Source organism: Oreochromis aureus, linkage group 11 (assembly GCF_013358895.1).
Source record: "Oreochromis aureus strain Israel breed Guangdong linkage group 11, ZZ_aureus, whole genome shotgun sequence".
NCBI lineage: Eukaryota > Metazoa > Chordata > Actinopteri > Cichliformes > Cichlidae > Oreochromis > Oreochromis aureus.
This window is the reverse complement of record NC_052952.1, coordinates 7,621,172-7,639,736: the sequence shown is the minus strand read 5'-3', so window position 1 is coordinate 7,639,736 and position 18,565 is coordinate 7,621,172. Positions and strand designations below refer to the sequence as shown.

Below are 18,565 nucleotides of genomic sequence, written 5' to 3'. Positions count from 1 at the left end.
ATGACACATATTATAAATTGTGTCACTGTCCAAATACTTATGGGCCTGACTATATCTCACCTCAGCACTTTCACAGGGACTGGCTCACAAACACTAACATACACACACGGTTGTAAAAAAAACTACCAAAACAGATTTAGATTGCAACATGGTGGTGGCCCACTATGAGCTTTATTTGATGCTGCTTGAGTTGAAAATCTCATATAAATGCTAAGTGCTGTATGCTGTAAATGCTAAAGGTAGTTTAAAAAATGAAGATAAATTGCTTGTAGGCATATCAAGCACCATTTTACAGAACAAACCAAATCCGCATGCGCTTATTGCAGTTTTGTGTAGTAACAATTACCTCAAACACCAAAAAAAGTTTATGGTGTTTATGATGGCATTTCCTGCTCATGTACATAAACCTTTTCAATTCAAAGCAACTCACTGAGCAAGGTCATAGAAACCTCTTAGCTGGTTGCACATGGATGCAATGGTACGAACCTGCATTAATGTCAGAAGTGCTTCAGCTTCAGTTTCTCAGATGGTCTAAACTTCTGTAACTATTATGTTTTTACATTAGGTGGTGCAGCTAAATCAAAATCCTTTATTTATTTGGTCATTAATGATGAAATTCAGTTATTCACCCAAAGCTTTGCAGATATTAGTCAATGTTTGGCTTTATTAGCCGGTGTGATTAATTTCCCATCTGTCTATCCCTGTGTGTTTATCTTCCTATTTTTATCTTGGGTATTCCCAGGGAAACCTCCCTCCCTGTGGATTGACTGCCAAAGGAAAATTAATCTGCTCGGTGCAGATTTAACCTTCCAAGATATAGTTTTGTTCATGTAAACCCTTCCATGTGTGAGCCTGTCCACAAACAGGCTGAACATTTCCATCGTTTGGCCTGACTGTGTCTGAACATTTGAAGCCAGTTTTCGTCTCGTCTTCAGTGTCTTTGTCTTGTCTGCTTCTCTTTGTCCTTTCTCCCCCTCCCTTTCTGTTTATTTTTCCCATTTTTATTTTCTTTCCTTGTCTCCTTATATCCCACTTTGCCTTTCTTTGCATTCTGCCTCCCTCTTCATGTGTCGTTGTGTCTCGTCTTGCTGTCGGAGGTGTGGTCCAGAGAAAGCTACTATGAGAGACTGTGGAAGGTAGAGGTTACAACACTGCCGTGCTGGAAACGAGCTCAATGTGTTAGAGAAGTTCAAATCATTAAGAGAAAAATGTGTCCAGTCATTCTAAGAAGGGAAAACAGTTCATCAACAATGCATCAACCAGCAGCAGAGGAAACAACACCGTGGGTTCACCAAGCACTTCTGTTTTTAGCTGAAACTACGAGTGAGAGGAAGAGTATCCTGTGTTAGAGTTGCTGATCTCTACTGAACTTTGTTCCTTTGGCGAACAACACAAAGCAGACGATTGCTCTGCTTATTGGGAATATTTGGGAATATTTTAAACTTTTGCTTTTGTAGTTCGTAAGCGTGCTTGAAAGAGAGGTCTTGGTGAACATGTAACTCACCATCTAACATGTGAGCAACAGATTATCTCATAGTTTTGTAGCAGTTCTCCGTGGGTGTCGTGGTGTGTAGTTGTTTGTGACACTTCGACTAACAGCTTGCTGTACTTGCAGCCCAGTGGGTGTTCCCTGTTTTGATTGACAGCTAACCCGGCCACACAAACAGCTCCTGGGGGGGTTTGTGTGTTGAATGTCTGAATGAACTGTCTTCTAACATTTCTTTGGAGAAAATATAATTGTTATGAATATAAAGTGTTATAAACGCACCTTTGTTTTCCCACCTGTCTTTCTGTATCTCAAAATACTTTTCCTTGATCTTTCTTTCTATCTTTCTCCTCCTTTTCTTTCTCATTTTCCGCCTCTGTAGCCAAGTAGACCTGGCTATCCCAGTCCTCGCTCAAGTGAAGGTTTTTACCCCAGTCCCCAGCATCCTGGACACTATCAGGTATGTAGATGAACTCAACAGCTCTTTCACTACATGTGTACTTGCTATAATTGCATCAACGTCTTGAGATTTTTCAGAATCAAAACATTAAGGACAACCTTGTGTCTCTGTCCCTGTCTTCACTTTGGTTTCAGATGGCAGGCTATCCAGGCCCTCACACACTCCCCTCTGTGCCTAGCGCCTTGTACCCACCTCAGGCGGCGATGCTGGACACCCACCACGCGCACACACACCCCCGCCACCATGTCCACACCCACTCGCACGCACAGCTCCTTCCCCAGCCTCACGGACAGGATATGGCGCTGTGGGGCTCTCTGATGGAGGTAGGACTCTAATTTCACTCTTATAGACATGCTTGCACACGCACATGCAAACACTCACTCTGAAATCAGATTCAGACAACTATATTAATACCCAAAAAGGGAAATTTATTTGCAAACTCAACTAATCACAAACACTGTTCCTTGTTACATGTGATGCAGGCACAAATGAGCAAACTATGATGTCAAAAAAACAAAAGAAACAAATAGAATAACAAGGACATGTGTCCAAAAATGAACAGTCATAGAAAAATTCATCTAATTGACCCCCGTAAGAGTTCAGTGATCTAATAGCCGAAGGAAAGAAGCGTTTTAAGCTGTGATGTGAGTTTTATGCTGTTTGTTGTTTGTGGTCACTGGCTGTTACGCTACATGTATACAATAAGTGAAACGCAGTTATGTGACCAGAGGTCATAGAAAGGCATTCAAATTCAGCAACTTCAAGAAAACTCTGCTTTCAGTGTAAAGCGAGCAAGTCCCAAAATAAACTTTACTCAAAATTGACGCAAGCAATTGATGTAGCAATCAATGAGAGGACAGGATACCATTGATTAACACCAGACAGGGTAATAAATACATTAAAAGGTTACCTAGACAACCTGAAACTCTATTAGTGGCCAACGAATCATCTTTTCAAGTGTGACAAACATATTGTTTCTTCTGTGGAGGCAGTTACACACCAGTCACACTTTTTAAAAAAAATGGGTTTCAAAAGTTTTCCTGTTTCCACACCAGTTTTTTTCACAGAAACACCCCCCTGACACCTCAGTTGTTTTTAGTATTTGCGTCCACCACCTCAGTTCAGCCTCTCATCAGTCTGGTGTATATGTGTGTTCGTCTCCATGTCTGTGCACGTTTCTTCTCATGTGATTGTGACTGTGTGTCCCCGTGCTGGTGTGCATGTCTGTTATGCTATGCTTGTCTTTCTGTTGCACGTTTGTATGTGTGGATGTATGTGTGTGTGTGTGTGTGTGTGTGTGTGTGTGTGTGTGTGTGTGTAGGACAGGGCAGTAGACATGCAGCAGTGTGTAGGCCAGCAGTGCCTGTTAATGGAGGAACAGCTGATCATACAACAGCAGCAGATGGAGGAAGATCAGAGGTGGCTGGAGCAGGAGGAAAGGCTGCTGGTAAAGCACACCCATGCACAACTGACACATGCACACTACGGATGCTGTCACAGTGCATTTAATTCAGATTCACTTTGTCTTGCTTCTGTGTGGTTGGCTAGATTTGAGCAGCTATGTGGAGTAAACAAAAATGTCAAGTTTTAACTAATAAAGGGCCGATTGTAAGACCTAAATGACTAGCACATTTGTGCAGTCCTGAGAATGCCTCTTTGCAGGAATAAAGGAAAAGCAGCTAAATTTAAGGAAGTTTGACGTGTTCTTGTTTGATTTATTTTGGGCTTTTCTGAGAGGTTGTGCATGGTGCATTGTGTCGGTGCTCACTGTAAGGAAAAGATGTCTTGTTTAGTTGCTTTCTTTTTGCATGCTGTCGTAATTCCATATTCAGAAAGTGTAATCATTTAGTTTGGACTCATTTTTTAAAGTTTATCATTGTGTCAACACATATACTTAAGCCCTTAAATTATTTGATTTGAAAACACTATTGCACTTAAATGTGTTTTTTTCTTTTTACCATGGCCCTGAGAGCTCAGTGCATTGCAACTTAAGAAAACACAGGCGAATCAAACCAACAGGAAACCATCCTCGCTAATTTCCTAACACAGGGGTCTGCAACCTTTAACACCCAAAGAGCCACTTGGACCCGGTTTCCATGCAAAAGAAAACACTGGGAGCCGCAAATACTTTTTGACATCTAAAATGAAGATAACACTGTATATATTGTTTTTTATCTTTATGCTTTGTGTGAACAACTAAAGTAAGTAAAGTTTATTTATTAAGCGCTTTTCACAGACAGGCAGTCACAAAGCGCTGTACACAAAGATTAAAATAAATAATACAATTAATAGACATTATACACAATGTAAATAATGTAAAGAATATAAAATACGTAGATCAACAAAAGGCTTGTTTGAACAGAAAAGTTTTTAACTGCTTTTTAAAAGAATCCACAGAGCAACTAAGGTGTGTTGCTTATGAAATCCATGAAGTGCTACAGAGAAAATTACATTTTATTTATGTAATTAACACATTTTGAACTCTTAAAGAAATATAACAAAAGGAAAGACATCCAGCTGAACTAAAATGATCCATGTAGCAAACAAAAACTGTTGTCAGCAGCCACCCTTATATTGCCTTTGGGCTTTTGGAGCCTTGACCTGACTTTTAAAAAATAATTGGAAAAAAAGCTCTATGCTGCTAAAAAAAAAATAGATATTTGCAAAATTCTGCCTAAATATGTCTTTTACCTGGTTAATGTGTGTGGCGGGGCGTGGTCTGCAGTGCCGCTGCAGGGGAGGCGGACGCACCTGAGCGGCACCCGCAATCACGGCGAAGCGTGATTGCGTCTGTGCTCTCTCTGCTGTTGTGTTGTCGGGCTGTGAGCTGAAAAGCTACAGCCGGATGTATGCGTACAGCAACTGTGTGTGAAAAGTGGTCAATAAAGAGATGCTGAAAAGCAGCGGGTCTGCCGTGGTTACAGTGGGAGTTCTGCTCCTGAACCTCTGCGCACGGGGTCTGCAAATCAGGGCTGTACGAAGTCACTTATATCTTTACGCAGGACTGTAAGCTGTCATCTGTGAGGTGTGAGCAGTGTTTGTTTTTAACATAGTTCACGGTGGAGAATAGCTGCTGACATAATGTGGATCCGAAGATCCATAATTGGCCTACCTGGGGTCGAAAGTCTCGATAAATGTCACGGCGTTTCGGCGGATATAACGGCTTCCGCGAGTGTGAAGCTTATTTTGAGCGATGAAAAATAATAAAATAATTTTATTTTTATATTTCAATATCACAATAATCTTCCAATTTAGAACTACAAGTTAAAAAAAGAACTAAACACAAATAAAATACACTTCAGCTAAATACTTCTAATTTATTTTCCCAAACCACCCGGAGCCACAGTATAAGGACAAAAGAGCCGCAGGTTGCCGACCCCTGTCCTAACCTAACATGTATGCAACACGAAGACGAATAAAATGCTGCAAAGTGAGAAAATGCCACCAGATACTGAAAGGAATTTAATGGAAATGCTCATTAAGAAGTGCAGAAGCATGTTTGATATTGCCATGAAGTTACTGAAGTCTGGTAGCTGTGATGAGAAATGAGCTGTATTAGATTTCGCTGTGACATGGTCACACTACTGAAAAATCTGACCTGTATATGATTTACAACCACACACAGAAGTGGGAAAAATGAAAATCTGCTACGTGAGAATATTAGATGTCAAATGTGATTTGTCTTGTTCACATTGTAATAAAAAAAAAGTTCACTAAGAGTCGCATAAGAGCAAAAAGAAAAGGGGGGAAAAAACAGATTTGGAACCCTTTTGTCAGCCACAGACATTTGAACTTTGAGGTGAAGGTGTCAGTGGTGTCAAGCTGATTATATTTTTTAACAGCGCTGCAGTTTGAGTTGTCTGCTGCAGTGTCTTTGAGCTAGAAACCTTAAGGCCGCTGTTACTGAGACCCTGCTCTGATGTGCTGCAGTCAGTGCTGGTTAGAGAAAGAATCAGTCAAGAACTAGACTTTTGGAGACGTCCTATGTGGTTATGAAAATGACTTTCGTCTTCAAAAGAGTTTTAAAATGAACTGTTAAACAGTCGTAGGTATGTTTTGTTACCTTTGGTTACTGTGCAGTATTTCATCAACTTACATTCCTCCTTAATACCATGCTGCTGAAGCCTCGGCACTGCAACAATGTGCAAATGTAGATTAATTACACTTTACTTGTTTGCACAGGATATGCATAAGCATCATGTAAGTCTCGTTAATGTGTTCATTCGTAGCATGTGCTGACATATATGGGTGAAGTGTGTGGACAATAACGTCCATGTCTTCACAGTTTAAAAAAAAATGTTACTCTGTACTTCCTGTGACTCACTTTCTGGTTTGGAATTTACCAACAAGAAAATGTTGGCTGTGTCTCCTCTGATTGTTAGTGATGAGTAGATGGATACCACTCAGTTCTTCTGGTAAGACTCATCCAGACGAAGATGAGTGAGCGCAGGGTTTGACATGACAAGAAGAGGTTGGCAAAGAGGGTTTTTTTTAATGTAGGATGCACTTTTCTGTGAACACAGAATTAAGGAACTGTCTGGGGTTTTTTGTTGGTTGTTTTTTTTTTGCTCAAGACTTTTATAGTGCGTGTTTGTGTGTGTGCGTGCATGTGAGAGAGAGTGAGTTTGTAGGCAGGTGTGGCCTGTGCGAATTCCAGGCTAATGGTAGGCTTACAGAATCTGACAGCCCAGTCAACAGTCTGTCTTTGACCCACAACCACTAAATGACAACACGCAAGATTACTGAAAAGATGGGGAGGTATAAAGTGTGTGTGGGGTGGGGGGAGTGTTTCTTATAGGCTGCCTGGTTTTTATAAGACTGTCACTTGAGCGAGGGACTAGAAAGGGGTGGGAAAGAAAGGGAGGAGAAAGGCAGGAGGTTTTGGGAAAGAAGGGTAGACACGCTCGCATGCTGACAGCTTGTTGGCAGCGTGCTTCTTCCCTCCTCCTCTCCTTCCCTCTCTCTGTGCGTCACCGTCAGACATAAGAGTGGTGGAGGCAGGAAGCTGGAGTTGAATCTGAAGTCTTCTCTGGATGAAACTTGCAGCACTGACAAGGTTACAGAGATAACCAGACAGGGGAACATTTAGAGCGTAACAGAGGTACAGTGCGAGATACTGGAAAGATCCTGAGATAACAGCAGAGACGAAACACCTCACACGAACGGTTCACGCATCAGGCTACTTTGATGAACTCGGCGGCGATGCTGGTCTTCAAGTCCTGTCTTGGAAAGCTGGTACGAGTGAATGTGTGTGTGTGTCAGAGAGGGCAATGAGTGGGATGTTGTGGTTGTTTTGTGTGTGGTTTTATTTTGGTTTGCATGGCAGCACCAATTGAAAAATTTGTTCTTAATTCTTAAGTAAACTTTGTGTTTAAGATCCAAAAAAGCCTTTTGGACACTACAGCTTTGTGTATTCTGCGTTCCAGTTTTCATAGGAGGTTTTGTGTTTGGACAGTTGTGCTTTTTTTCTGCCACAGCTTAATCATTCATTTATCCATGAAGTCAATCTTTTTTTTTGTGAAACATCTGGATTTTTTGAAAAAATTCCTACTAAAAATCGAAGTATATAGATTTGGTATATGGAGATGTAATGTTTGATTGTTTGTGATTGCTTAGAAACCCGACACGAGAAGTTCGAGAGGTAGTCTGGACAGAGAAGACAGTGGACTCCAGCCACCGGTACGTTCCTTCTTCTTCTTCATGTTTGTCATTAGTTAGTTATACCCATTCACATCAGGACAATAACTCATGGACATTCCTACAGGTGCGAGTTGAACTGTCTCGGTTTGTTTCTTTCTAAACTTTCACTGTCCAAATCATGTCCAATTTGCTGTCCCCGCCACTTTATAAATGGGAAGTTATTTTCCTGAAGTGTTTGTGTTTTTAAGCACGGAGGATGTCTGATGAAGACGAATGTTGACGGAAGTCTGTGTTATGGTCAGACTCACTGCAGTTGGCTGCGGCGTGTGTTTGTTTTCTTTCCAACTGACTGATTCAGGGACAGGAAGTGACCTGTTGAGGGTAAAGTCAGCAATGTGGGGTCAGTAGTTTCTCACAGCGTAACTGGATATTAATGGAAGGGTGTTGCACTCAGTCCCAGAGTGTCCTGGTGGCCGATTTTAGTGATTGTCCGTCTGTAAATAAATATATTAGAGTGTGAGAAGCAACTTTACTGGTAAAGGATGTAAGATCTGGGCACTGCTGGCAGCCCTTTGGTTGCACACAAAACACACAGAGTTACTGAGATATTTGCATCTTGCAACTTCTCCCCTTTCCTCCTGTTGTAATATCTAGTGTGTGTGTGCGTGTGTGTAACTGTATCCCAAAGCTGGAATCTCTGAAGCTGAACGCAGAGTTGCATGTTGATGTTATTTCCCCAATGCCAGCAGAAGTTGTTGCAGCAGTCTGAAGTTGCCATGAGTTAGATATTTCCGTCTCTGTAATTCATCTCACTGCTTGTCCTCCTCCTCCTCCTCCCATTGAATGGTTGTGGTTTGTGGTGGGAAAATCTCCCTCGTTCGTGTGTGTGTGTGTGTGTGTGTGTGTGTGTGTGTGTGTGTGTGTGCCTTGGTGGAGTATTTTTGGGTGTTGGTGGTTGTCAGACCACAACACTCTGATGGCACCATGGCTTTTGAGTCCTTCTGTGCTGTTTTCTCACACACACAAAACAACAGGGATGCAGTAAAAATACAATAAATTTAAATATGTAACATTCCTGGCATTTTGTTCTCACAACCATCACATCATGTAAACATGCTGCAGTTTTAAAATGCTAGCTCTAACAAAAGAAACAGTTTGTTTTGTCATCCTTTTCCTGTCAAACAGAATATTTTTGTTACCATAAGTTACCCAATGCAGGACCACACAGCACAAAATAACAGGCACAGCTCCTCTGCTGCAGATGACTGTGAGCTAGCTGTGTGCGAACTGAGGCTCGGTGTCACAAAGTAAATTGGATTCTGTGCTGAGGCCGCTGGTGGTTTAAAGCTGTGAAGTTCTAATTTCCTGCAAAGCTTCTGATTATGTCTGCGTCTGTGCAATCGCTAACCCAGTGCTTTGTTTTGTTGTTTGTTTGTTTGTTTGCACAGACAGGAAACCAGCACATATACCAGCCCGTTGGCAAACCAGGTAATAGATGGGGCCTCAACTTTGCCACAATTACAGGAGGGCAACCACTATTGTTATTCGCTGTCTTCTCCTTCTCCCAAGATATGTAACTTACACATATACCATCACACAGTGTAGCACGCTGTGTATCTATGGCCTTTCTGAGGTCAGCGTCTGTCTGCAGGGTTTAGTCTGTGATCACAGTACGACAGATCCAGCTGTGAACCTGCTGGCCTGCTAGTGAGCACACCAACCTCTGGTTATATGGACTCAGACAGCATGTCATGTTCAGTATGTTCAGTGCTCAGAGCGTAAATATATAGAGAAAACAGAAACATATAGTAGCCAGTCGAGGGATGATTTTCCAGGATGGAATATCGTTTTTATTGTTTTTGTCCATAAAATGTTTCCTGTCATCATTACTATAGATACTAATGTAGAGGAAGAGAGACGTTTCATACTTGAAACAGTTTGTGGGAGACTTTATAAATCAATCAAAACTTTATTCATACGACAATTTTAATACCACTTTGCAATTGAATGTTTTTTACAGAACAACATCAAATGCAGAAGAGAAAAAGAGGCTAAAAGGTTTGAAAAGAAGTAGAAAGCATAGAATCAATTCAAATAAAAACCGAATCTTGAGAGGTGACGCTTTGTTTGGCAAAAATTAGGCTGGAGTTAATTATAATCTGTGTGATAACAAGCTAAACTGAGAGCTGCTGCGAAACCAAAGTAAGCATCTGCCCACACTTCTTAGGAATAAATTGTGAGTGGAAATATTTTTGTACTTCACACGTTGTCGTATGTTGTTTCCTGCAGAGCATGTGGCCCCGCCAAAGAAACCGCCTCGACCTGGGGCCCAGAGCCAAGTAAGCAGCCTGGCCTGTCTAAATACTGGAGACAGTTACAATGATGGAGTCAAGGTACACACACACACACACACACGTACATGAATGCATATGCTCCAAAGCAAAAATACGAGCAGAAATACACACTGAATGAATGAATGAATGAATGAATGAATGAAATGCTCCTCCAGTAGCACATGGAGGGATACATTTACCAAGTGCACACAGTGCATGTTTTGAATGCTTGGAGCATTAATATTTACCCTTGTATCTTCTTTCCTTTGGCTGCTCCGTCTCTCTCTCTCTCTCTCTCTCTCTCTCCCTCCCCTCCCCCTCACCCCCATCCTTCTCCGGCACTCTGCCTTACTGTTGACCCCTAGCCCTGGCGGGTAAGCAGCACACCGTCTGTGTGTGTTTACTGTGCGTCTTGTCTCCTGTTCCATATTGTTGTCCTTCTCCTCAATCAGCCCTTTGATTTCTTTGTCCAACAAATCACATTCTGTTGTAGTATTAACTTCATCTCTGCACTTCCCCTTGTCTGTTTTCCTGCTTATATTGTCTTTTCTCCTTTTCTCAGATCTAAGTGCTTTTAACTTTTATAGATTTTTTGATTTACTTGAGCACTAATTATATGCTTCTCTTTGTAATTAGTAGACAAGTGAGTTTTTAATAAGATTTATTCTTTTTTTTCTTTCCCAGTTAAGAATTAAAAGGTTTTCCGCATCCTAATAAAATAGGGTCATATTTTCTTCAGATTATAAAGCAGCTAGTGTTCAAATGCTTATTTTTTCTAGATAAATGCTTCAAGTGGTTTCAGTAGGTCATTGTGTGCACAGCGTTGTATTGTTTTCACTGTAGGCGGTGATTTACTGATTACCCAGAATTCAGTAAGGACTGGAGAGGCGAGGGCGTGAAGGGAGATGCAAAAAAATGTGCAAAATGAAGTGAAATTGCAAAGAGGATTAGAGTTTATACATGCATGCATGACTGCGGGCGAGAGAAAGTCTTTGCATTCAAGATGTGGGAAGTATACCTGCAGGTTGTGGTCAGGTGATGTCACTGAGCAAGAGAGATGATGAAGAAAATGGAAAGACAGAAAAGAGAAAGCGCTTTATGTTAGTGCAAGATGATGATTGGTTTATATGGCAGGTTCAGTAAGATGTGACCTCCTACGGGGAATCTGTATTTAATTAAAATCCTCAGCTGATAGGTTTACAGCACAGGTTATGGTAGTGTGACACTGCCATCTAGTGGCCAGAGAATACCTCTACCTTTAGACCGTGTATCTGATATTCGGAGTGCTGGTGTTGTTCCTGGATCATCATAATTAATGTTGGCCCAGGTTCAACATTGAAAGTGACCAATCAAATTGTTATGATGTCATCGTTGACATGGAAACAAGACTTGCTGATGTCCACTCAGGAAAAAGTGCAAATAAGTGGGTGGAGAGGGTCAGGATTAGGGTTACGGGGCTATGGTTATGGTTACGGTGTTAGGGTTAGGGTCGATGGTGTGATGGTGTTTCCATGTCGCAAAACAATAGCATCACAACATGGGTATATCAGATGCACTGTCTATGACTTTTCTCTGGATTATTATTACTTTACTTTGGACCATTAGATGTATCTAGTGTGTAAGGCGGATGAACATCTTTACAATCTAGCAGGATTTGTGGAGGTAAATGTTTGAACAAATGTTTTGTTTTCATCCACACTGTTTCAGCTGGTTTTTGTCATCAGTCCCCACACTTCTTTCCCAGGTACACATTCACTCAAAGAACCTCTCACTCACTGCTTTTTGTCTTCTTCTGTGGTTTAGCTGCAGCCTCAGGAGATAAGCCCGCCTCCCACCGCCAATCTGGATCGGTCGAACGACAAAGTGTACGAGAACGTGACGGGATTGGTCAAAGCTGTGATCGAGATGTCAAGCAAGATCCAGCCGGCTCCACCCGAGGAATACGTGCCCATGGTCAAGGTAACAGAGGCACAAATGGCAGTTTTTATTTCTCTGAAGTGGAGCTGCAGGCATTGAGCTAAAAACTCAGCACAGCAGATCAAAGCAGCTCTGTGCAGTTTAATAACCGCCATGTCCTTGAGCACTGTGACGCACTGTTTCAGTTTAATTGGCCGGTGCAGCTTTCCAAGGACGGAATTTCGACACTTCTTCTACTCCTTCATGAATAATTTTTGCTTCATATATTAACCTGACTCTGCAGATAGCCTAAGCAGCTTTTCACCAAAGGGATTTAATAATTAGAGTTTTCCTGGGAGTCTTTTTGAAATACATTTTATTTCTCCAAAGGGTTTTTTCACGTTGGTAGAAAGGGAAGAGCAGGGCAAACAGCCCTTATAGCTAACATTGGAGTGTTCATCCCTAACTCCAGAATGTTTAGCCAAGCTGCTAACCTTAAGAAGGGAATACAGCACCGTCTCGTTTCTGTCTTCTCTATTAGAAATATCAGATTTTAGACTATTTAAAACAAACTATGTGTATTATTGATACCACATGTAAGCTGTCCTGTTGTGAAAAAAATGTGTGTGTTTCAGGATGTGGGTCTGGCACTGAGGACATTATTGGCCACAGTAGATGAGACTCTACCTCAACTTCCAGCCAGTACACACAGAGAGGTAGACACCGTTTTTACTAACAAGCATTCACTTTATGTTATTAAACAATTTAATGATTGTTAATAAATCACGTTAAACCACATTATTGATCACACAGCTGCTCCAGCTTGTATTTTATTTTATACGGTTACGGTTTTCTTCACCAGATCGAGATGGCACAGAAGCTGCTGAACTCTGACTTGGCAGAACTGATTGCAAAGATGAAGTTAGCCCAACAATATGTGATGACCAGGTAGGTGCACAAACTAAAAGTATCAGAATATATACTCACTTTATTAGGTAAACCTTACACTGGCTTTGACCACCTTTTGGCCTCAGAACTACCTTAATTCTTAATGGCACAGATTCAACATGGTGCTGGAAACATTGCTCAGAGGTTTTGGTCCTTAGTGACATGACAGCATCACACAGCTGCTGCAGATTTGTCAGCTGCACATCCATGATGTCAATCTGCTTTTCCACCACATTACAAAAGTGCTTTATTGGACTAAGACTGTGATTGTGAATGTCATTTGAGTACAGTGAAGTCATTGTTATGTTCAAGAAACCAGTTTGAGATGATTTGAGCTTTGTGACTTGGTGCATTATACTGCCACTTAGCTCAGTTGGTACTAATGGGCCTAAGTGCACTGAGTTTCTGTCATGCACTAACAAGTAGGTTGAACAGATGTACCTGATAAAGTGGCCAGTGAGAGTGTGTGTCATGCTCATGTTCTTGATGCTGTCACATGTCTGCACATATGATCATTAATACTGCACTAACTAGTAAAACTCTGATCTTGCATGCTCCAAGCCTCCAGCAGGACTACAAGAAGCAGATGTTGACGGCGGCTCATGCTCTTGCTGTTGATGCCAAGAACTTGCTGGATGTTATTGACCAATCCCGGCTCAAGATGATGGCCCAGTCCCGCCCACACTAGCCCCATGTCGTCCGAGCTGACCAACAGGAGAGGGTGGCATCATCGTGACTTCTAAAGACTCCTGGGTTCCAGACATCAGTCCTGATGTGTTGACGGAGGTGGCTGCTTTACAAATCAACGGCGAGAGCAGTGGCTCTGATAATCTGATAATGGTCCGTGATGAATCGTTAGGATTTTTAATCCCGCTATAGCCGAGGTAATTAGTTCAACTGGGATTAAAATCTCCACCACTGTGACTTTCTGTATATGAGAACAGCGCAGAAACACTTCCTGAATCAGGGACTTGGCAGCTTCGCTCTCTTCAGAGTGGAATACAGCGACGAGAGGAGGAAGAAAAAAATCTACTCGTGATTTTTTTTTTTTTTCTAAGCTGTAAATCTGGATTTGGGATGAGCCAGATTCTGCAGGTTAGAGTTTTAAATGGATTTAAAACTTCCGACAGAAACGCTATCATGAAAGCTGGTGAGATCGGGTGGATTGCGACCCGATCTGCAACATATCTGCATGAAACTTCACTGTGGGATCTTAGACGTCGGCCGCCTCCGTTTGCTGACGTTCTGATTCCTGAATGGGAGCTCCTTTCTCCAATCAAATATCTCTACATCGCCATACACATCACATGTTTGTTATGTTTTGTTTTTTGGGTATTTTTGGTACCTCGGGTGGAACAGTAACAACAGTCTCGGTTTGGTCTTCTCCGACTCGTCATGCCTCCTACCATCTCTCTTTCTCTGTTTCCTCCGTCTCACCGTGTTTTATTTATAGACTCAAATTGCAGAGGAGGAGACAGAGGCAGGAACGTAAAAACGCAGAATAGGCCTTGAGGACAGTCTAGCACCACTCTACTGCCTGAGGAAAGAAAACACTCTCCTCCCCTCTTCTCTCTATTTCACTCACTTTTCCTTTCTTTCACCCTTACTGCTGCCCCATTCCCGCAGTCTTCCTCAGCTCCTCTCTGAGCCGCTTTTAAAGACTCCAAATGTGAAGACTCCAACTCTGTGCGGGTAATCGCCGCAGACAGAAACCTCCCCCACTCGCACTCAGTTCAGTCTACTCTTTTTATCGATCAGCTCCATGTTTTTTGTGTTGTTTTGAGGAATCTTTGTCCTCTATACTGAAAAATGTTGAACTTTCAACCCCAGCATTGACTGCTGTGAAAAAAAAAAAATAATTGGAAAAAATGTGTTCAGCGTGAGTAGCAGGATGCTTCCGATTGGTTCACGAGGAAGACGAGAGTGACACGTCTCAGAGTGGTCACTAATTTTGTGAGGATCGTGTCTCTTTTTCCTTTTTTGTCTCCTCACATATAGTCCCAACGTGATTCGTATGTTCATAATATAAGACTACATTAACTGTCCGATCACCCACTAGTGACACTTAAAGTATATTTCCCGGGGACATGAACAAACCTCATATCACATTTATGACTCCCACTCTCTTGTCAGGTGTAACACTTTAAAATGCCCCCCCTCCCCGGCTTAATAATAGCCCCCAAGGAACCAAACAAATGAAATGTGGAGCCACATGACTGGAACTTGTTTCTCAGACACAAAACACTGAACTGAAAATCACATTTGTCTTTGTTAATACTGACCCCATGTGGAGTGTCACATACTGCTATATGAAATATACTGGTGACTGTACTGGTATAGCATGATATACTGGTATAAAGAAGAGCATATTTGCACAGCACCAAAATAACACATCCTAAGTTGTTTCTTTTTTTGTTTGTTGTTTGTTTTTTATTATTATTATTTTTAAGCCCGTTTTATCCAGATGTGATTTCCATGTTTAGCCAGCAACGAAACTATCAGATCGATCAATCTGCGTGTTATAGGGATAAAATAAATGTAAAACAGAGGAGGAAAAAAACCCCAAACAAAACAATCTATTTTATTTCCTTGTTGTTGCGTAAATCTGCTCATGTTGGTATATTGTAAGCTATACTGGTGTGTATCACTGGTGAATTGTACAGAACTCGTACTAGTAAACACTGGTATTTATTTTGTCTTCTGGGCTAAGTAAGCCATCTTGTCAAATAGGAGGAAACAAAAAAACCAATGGAATAAAAATAATTATGAAATGAAATAAGTCTGTCCACTTTGTAGTTGATTGTACTTTAATTATTTAATTTTAAGTATTTAATTATTTATTTATAATTTCAAGTTGATGTTGGCGTAGATGTTTTTAAAGAGCATTCAGAAAAATCGTAAAGAAGAGAATTAGACTTTCTTATAATAAGAAAGGACACATTGCACTGTATATAACAATAATAGCCTGTTGTACAAGCATGGATTTTGATGTCAAGGATGGGCTGCTGAGGTTTTTGTGGGGATGTGATGGCGGAAATGGCTGAAATCTTACAGCACCCAAAAGATCCCTGCTCAGGAAGGTGCATGTACTGTGCAGTGAACATCTACATGATTCAGAGAAGGCCTGGGAGGAAAAGCTTTGCTCAGATGAAACCAAAATGAGCTCTCAGGCATCAACCTAACCAAAATTCCTCCTGAGATGTGTTCAAACCTGGTGACCAACTACAAGAAACATCTTACCACTCTGCAGCCAACATGGGTTTCTCCATCAACTACTAAGTCATGTTTTAGGATTAAATACTTTCACTCACTGACATGCAAATCAATATATTTATTTTCTTGTTCTGTCTCTCTCTCCATTAAAATGAAACTACTGTAAACTAAGGAAAATCATAAGCATTTTAAGCAACTAATGTTAATGTTCGTTCATTTTTGTAACTGGGCATTCATTTCTTGAGCATAATAGACATTTTTGTTCATCAAATATCCAGGAATACCAGATAAATCCACAGATTTCTGTCAGATAAGCTAATATAAGCTTACTGCCTTTACTTTTTGTGGAATTAAACACTAAAGTCAATTTCTGAGCCAGAGCCGTGATTTAATATAGAAGACCCTTTAACGTGTAACAATTAGCTCTGTCTGTCAGTATTACTGACACATTTACTACGATATCTAATTGTGCATGTGGCGTGCACAGTGATATTTTAAAAGCTTTTTGTTAAACAGTCTCGAATATAAACAGTATTTACAAGATGGATAAGATTCCAGGTAGTGTGAAGACGACAGCGGTGTAGTTTGTACGGTTTGCACATCCCACTGAGCTCAGCATGACAGCAGAAATCCCACACCGACAGTCAGGAGCAGCAGCTTGGTGTTTCTGTTGATGGAGTCGGCTCCGCTGAAGTTACAGAAGTCATATGTGCTGCAGCAGCTGACGGCGTTCCCGTTTCCGTTTGAGTCGACTGAGGCGGTGGAGGCAGCTCCTCTGCACGTGGCCTGGCTGGCACACTGCTTTGTTATGGCTGTCGCTGTATCTGAGCAGCACACAGACAAACAGCAGGGATTATATTTTCTACACTGACACTGACCAAGAACTGAGTTTAATGAGTAAGTGCCCTTCATAAAAATCCTACTACACAAAGGAACTTTAGAGGAATGTTGAGATTCATTTATACCTGCTACTAAACCTCTGTCAGGTTTCTTGATTGCACATTGATGTTGTGAGATAAATTACCTAAAGTGTCGACGACAGTCATGCATGTGTTGAGAGGTGCTTTACACTCCTGGGCACTCTGGTTGCATTCTTCATTGGTGGCTGATGAGCTGCACACGTAGCACTTCAGTGGCAGTGCTGCAGATGTGAGGAACAAGAAAAACTGAAACTTGATTGAAAGGCAGATTTCTTTTAAAAAAAAAAAGAGAAGAGATTTGGTTTGAGGACTACTAATGTTTCTGTCAATCAGGCGTTACTGTGAAGGGCAGTTGAGTACGGTTCTGGTGTTAATCCATAAACCTGCTGTGGGAATTAAATGGTGAAGGGCATTAGAGTTAAACGCCTGAAACTAGTGAATTATTAATCAAGATAAATCAGCGGAGACTAACACTGATATTTACAGCATGTCCTTCAGCAACACAGCCGGCCAACCTGATTACAAACTTCTCTTATTTCTGGGTAAAGGTGACATTGTAGACGGAGAAAAAACAGACTTACAGACGTCTGGAAACAACAGCGTGAGATACTTGTTTTTCATAAGGAGAAGGCTTGAAACTTATCACTGCACACTCGTAAGTTATTCGTCATTCTGGCAGTTTCTATATATATATGTATTTTTCAGATTTACTGAGCTGTCACCCTGTCTGTGGGAAAAACAAAAATTCCCATGACCTTTGACCTACAGTTTGAGCAGTCAGATGTTTATTACGTACCTGGAGAAAAGAGCAGGAAGAAGATCCCAAGCACAAGCAGCATCTTCCTAACTGGTGTTGAACTGTTCCCGACTGGAATGTCTGCAGTCTGCAGTTAAAGCTGTCGTGCCAAAAAGTGTGTGTGTGTGTGGTGAAACCGTTCCACCCACAGTAACACCATCATTACATGAAACAGGAAGCATTTAATAAAAGTTACTGTTTGTTGCTATGTGGGTTAGGGTTGGTGTTTTTGCGGGTTTCACAGGTACTTGCTCTGTTTATCTTCTTTATCTTTCTCTGTTAATCATAGACATCGACTTAACATCAGGCGGTGAAACTTTGTCTCTGTGGGCTGAGGCATAGTTTAAGTACAGTCTGAGGATTTGTTGGCTTTTGTTTCTTCACCAAGGGGAAACTCTCATTTCTCTCGAACAATCGCCTCTATCAAACTATGGAAAAGGAGAGAAACAACCTAATGTAAATATAAGCTCCTAATAAGTTAATGAGTGAAGGTGTGGTTACATTGAAACCACAATTTTAGAAATAGTGCATCGTTCAGAATACATTACCCACATTTGTTTGGCTTTCCTCTGACTCCTGCAAACTCTGTCAAAGTTTAATCTATAAACATATCAGTTCTTACCACTAAGGATTAACAGTACACTAACTGTGACCTTTAACAAAAATCCACAGGAACACTAGTTATTGTGTATAAAACTAAAATTGGCAATATGCAGTACTGCTATCATTTCTTTATATTTTAATACGTATAAGGATGATACATGTTATAGGACCTACAGAGTTCTTCTTTGGCTGTTTTTGCTTTTTGTTCTGTTCTCTGTCAAAATGATCCCACGGGGTTCCTTTATTTTGCAGTCCGGGTGTTTCATTGTG

General features: G+C 41.2%; 2 protein-coding genes across 7 annotated transcripts in view; one reads left to right on the top strand and one right to left on the bottom strand.

Moving 5' to 3' along the window:
• Positions 1–16,079, top strand: part of LOC116329849 (focal adhesion kinase 1) — a 65,323-nt gene extending 49,244 nt beyond the window's left edge. For 5 of the 6 annotated variants that reach the window (XM_031751995.2, XM_039619800.1, XM_039619799.1 and 2 more), the window contains 11 exons: positions 1,869–1,946; positions 2,081–2,269; positions 3,268–3,393; positions 7,563–7,625; positions 9,035–9,074; positions 9,876–9,979; positions 10,285–10,293; positions 11,723–11,878; positions 12,451–12,531; positions 12,678–12,763; positions 13,325–16,079. In XM_031751995.2, coding sequence (XP_031607855.1) covers positions 1,869–1,946; positions 2,081–2,269; positions 3,268–3,393; positions 7,563–7,625; positions 9,035–9,074; positions 9,876–9,979; positions 10,285–10,293; positions 11,723–11,878; positions 12,451–12,531; positions 12,678–12,763; positions 13,325–13,451 — 1,059 coding nt within the window. In that variant the 3' untranslated portion in view covers positions 13,452–16,079. The remainder of the gene's footprint in view (positions 1–1,868; positions 1,947–2,080; positions 2,270–3,267; positions 3,394–7,562; positions 7,626–9,034; positions 9,075–9,875; positions 9,980–10,284; positions 10,294–11,722; positions 11,879–12,450; positions 12,532–12,677; positions 12,764–13,324) is intronic. The other variant, XM_039619803.1, reaches the window with a different exon arrangement.
• On the bottom strand, positions 13,818–17,828 carry LOC116329458 (prostate stem cell antigen-like). The gene is made up of 3 exons (XM_031751487.2): positions 17,693–17,828; positions 17,001–17,117; positions 13,818–16,800 (listed from the first exon to the last, which is right to left on the bottom strand). Exons 1-3 carry the CDS (start codon positions 17,733–17,735, stop codon positions 16,589–16,591), a joined length of 372 nt encoding a protein of 123 aa, XP_031607347.1. The 5' UTR covers positions 17,736–17,828; the 3' UTR covers positions 13,818–16,588.
• Between the last annotated feature and the right edge of the window lie 737 nt (positions 17,829–18,565).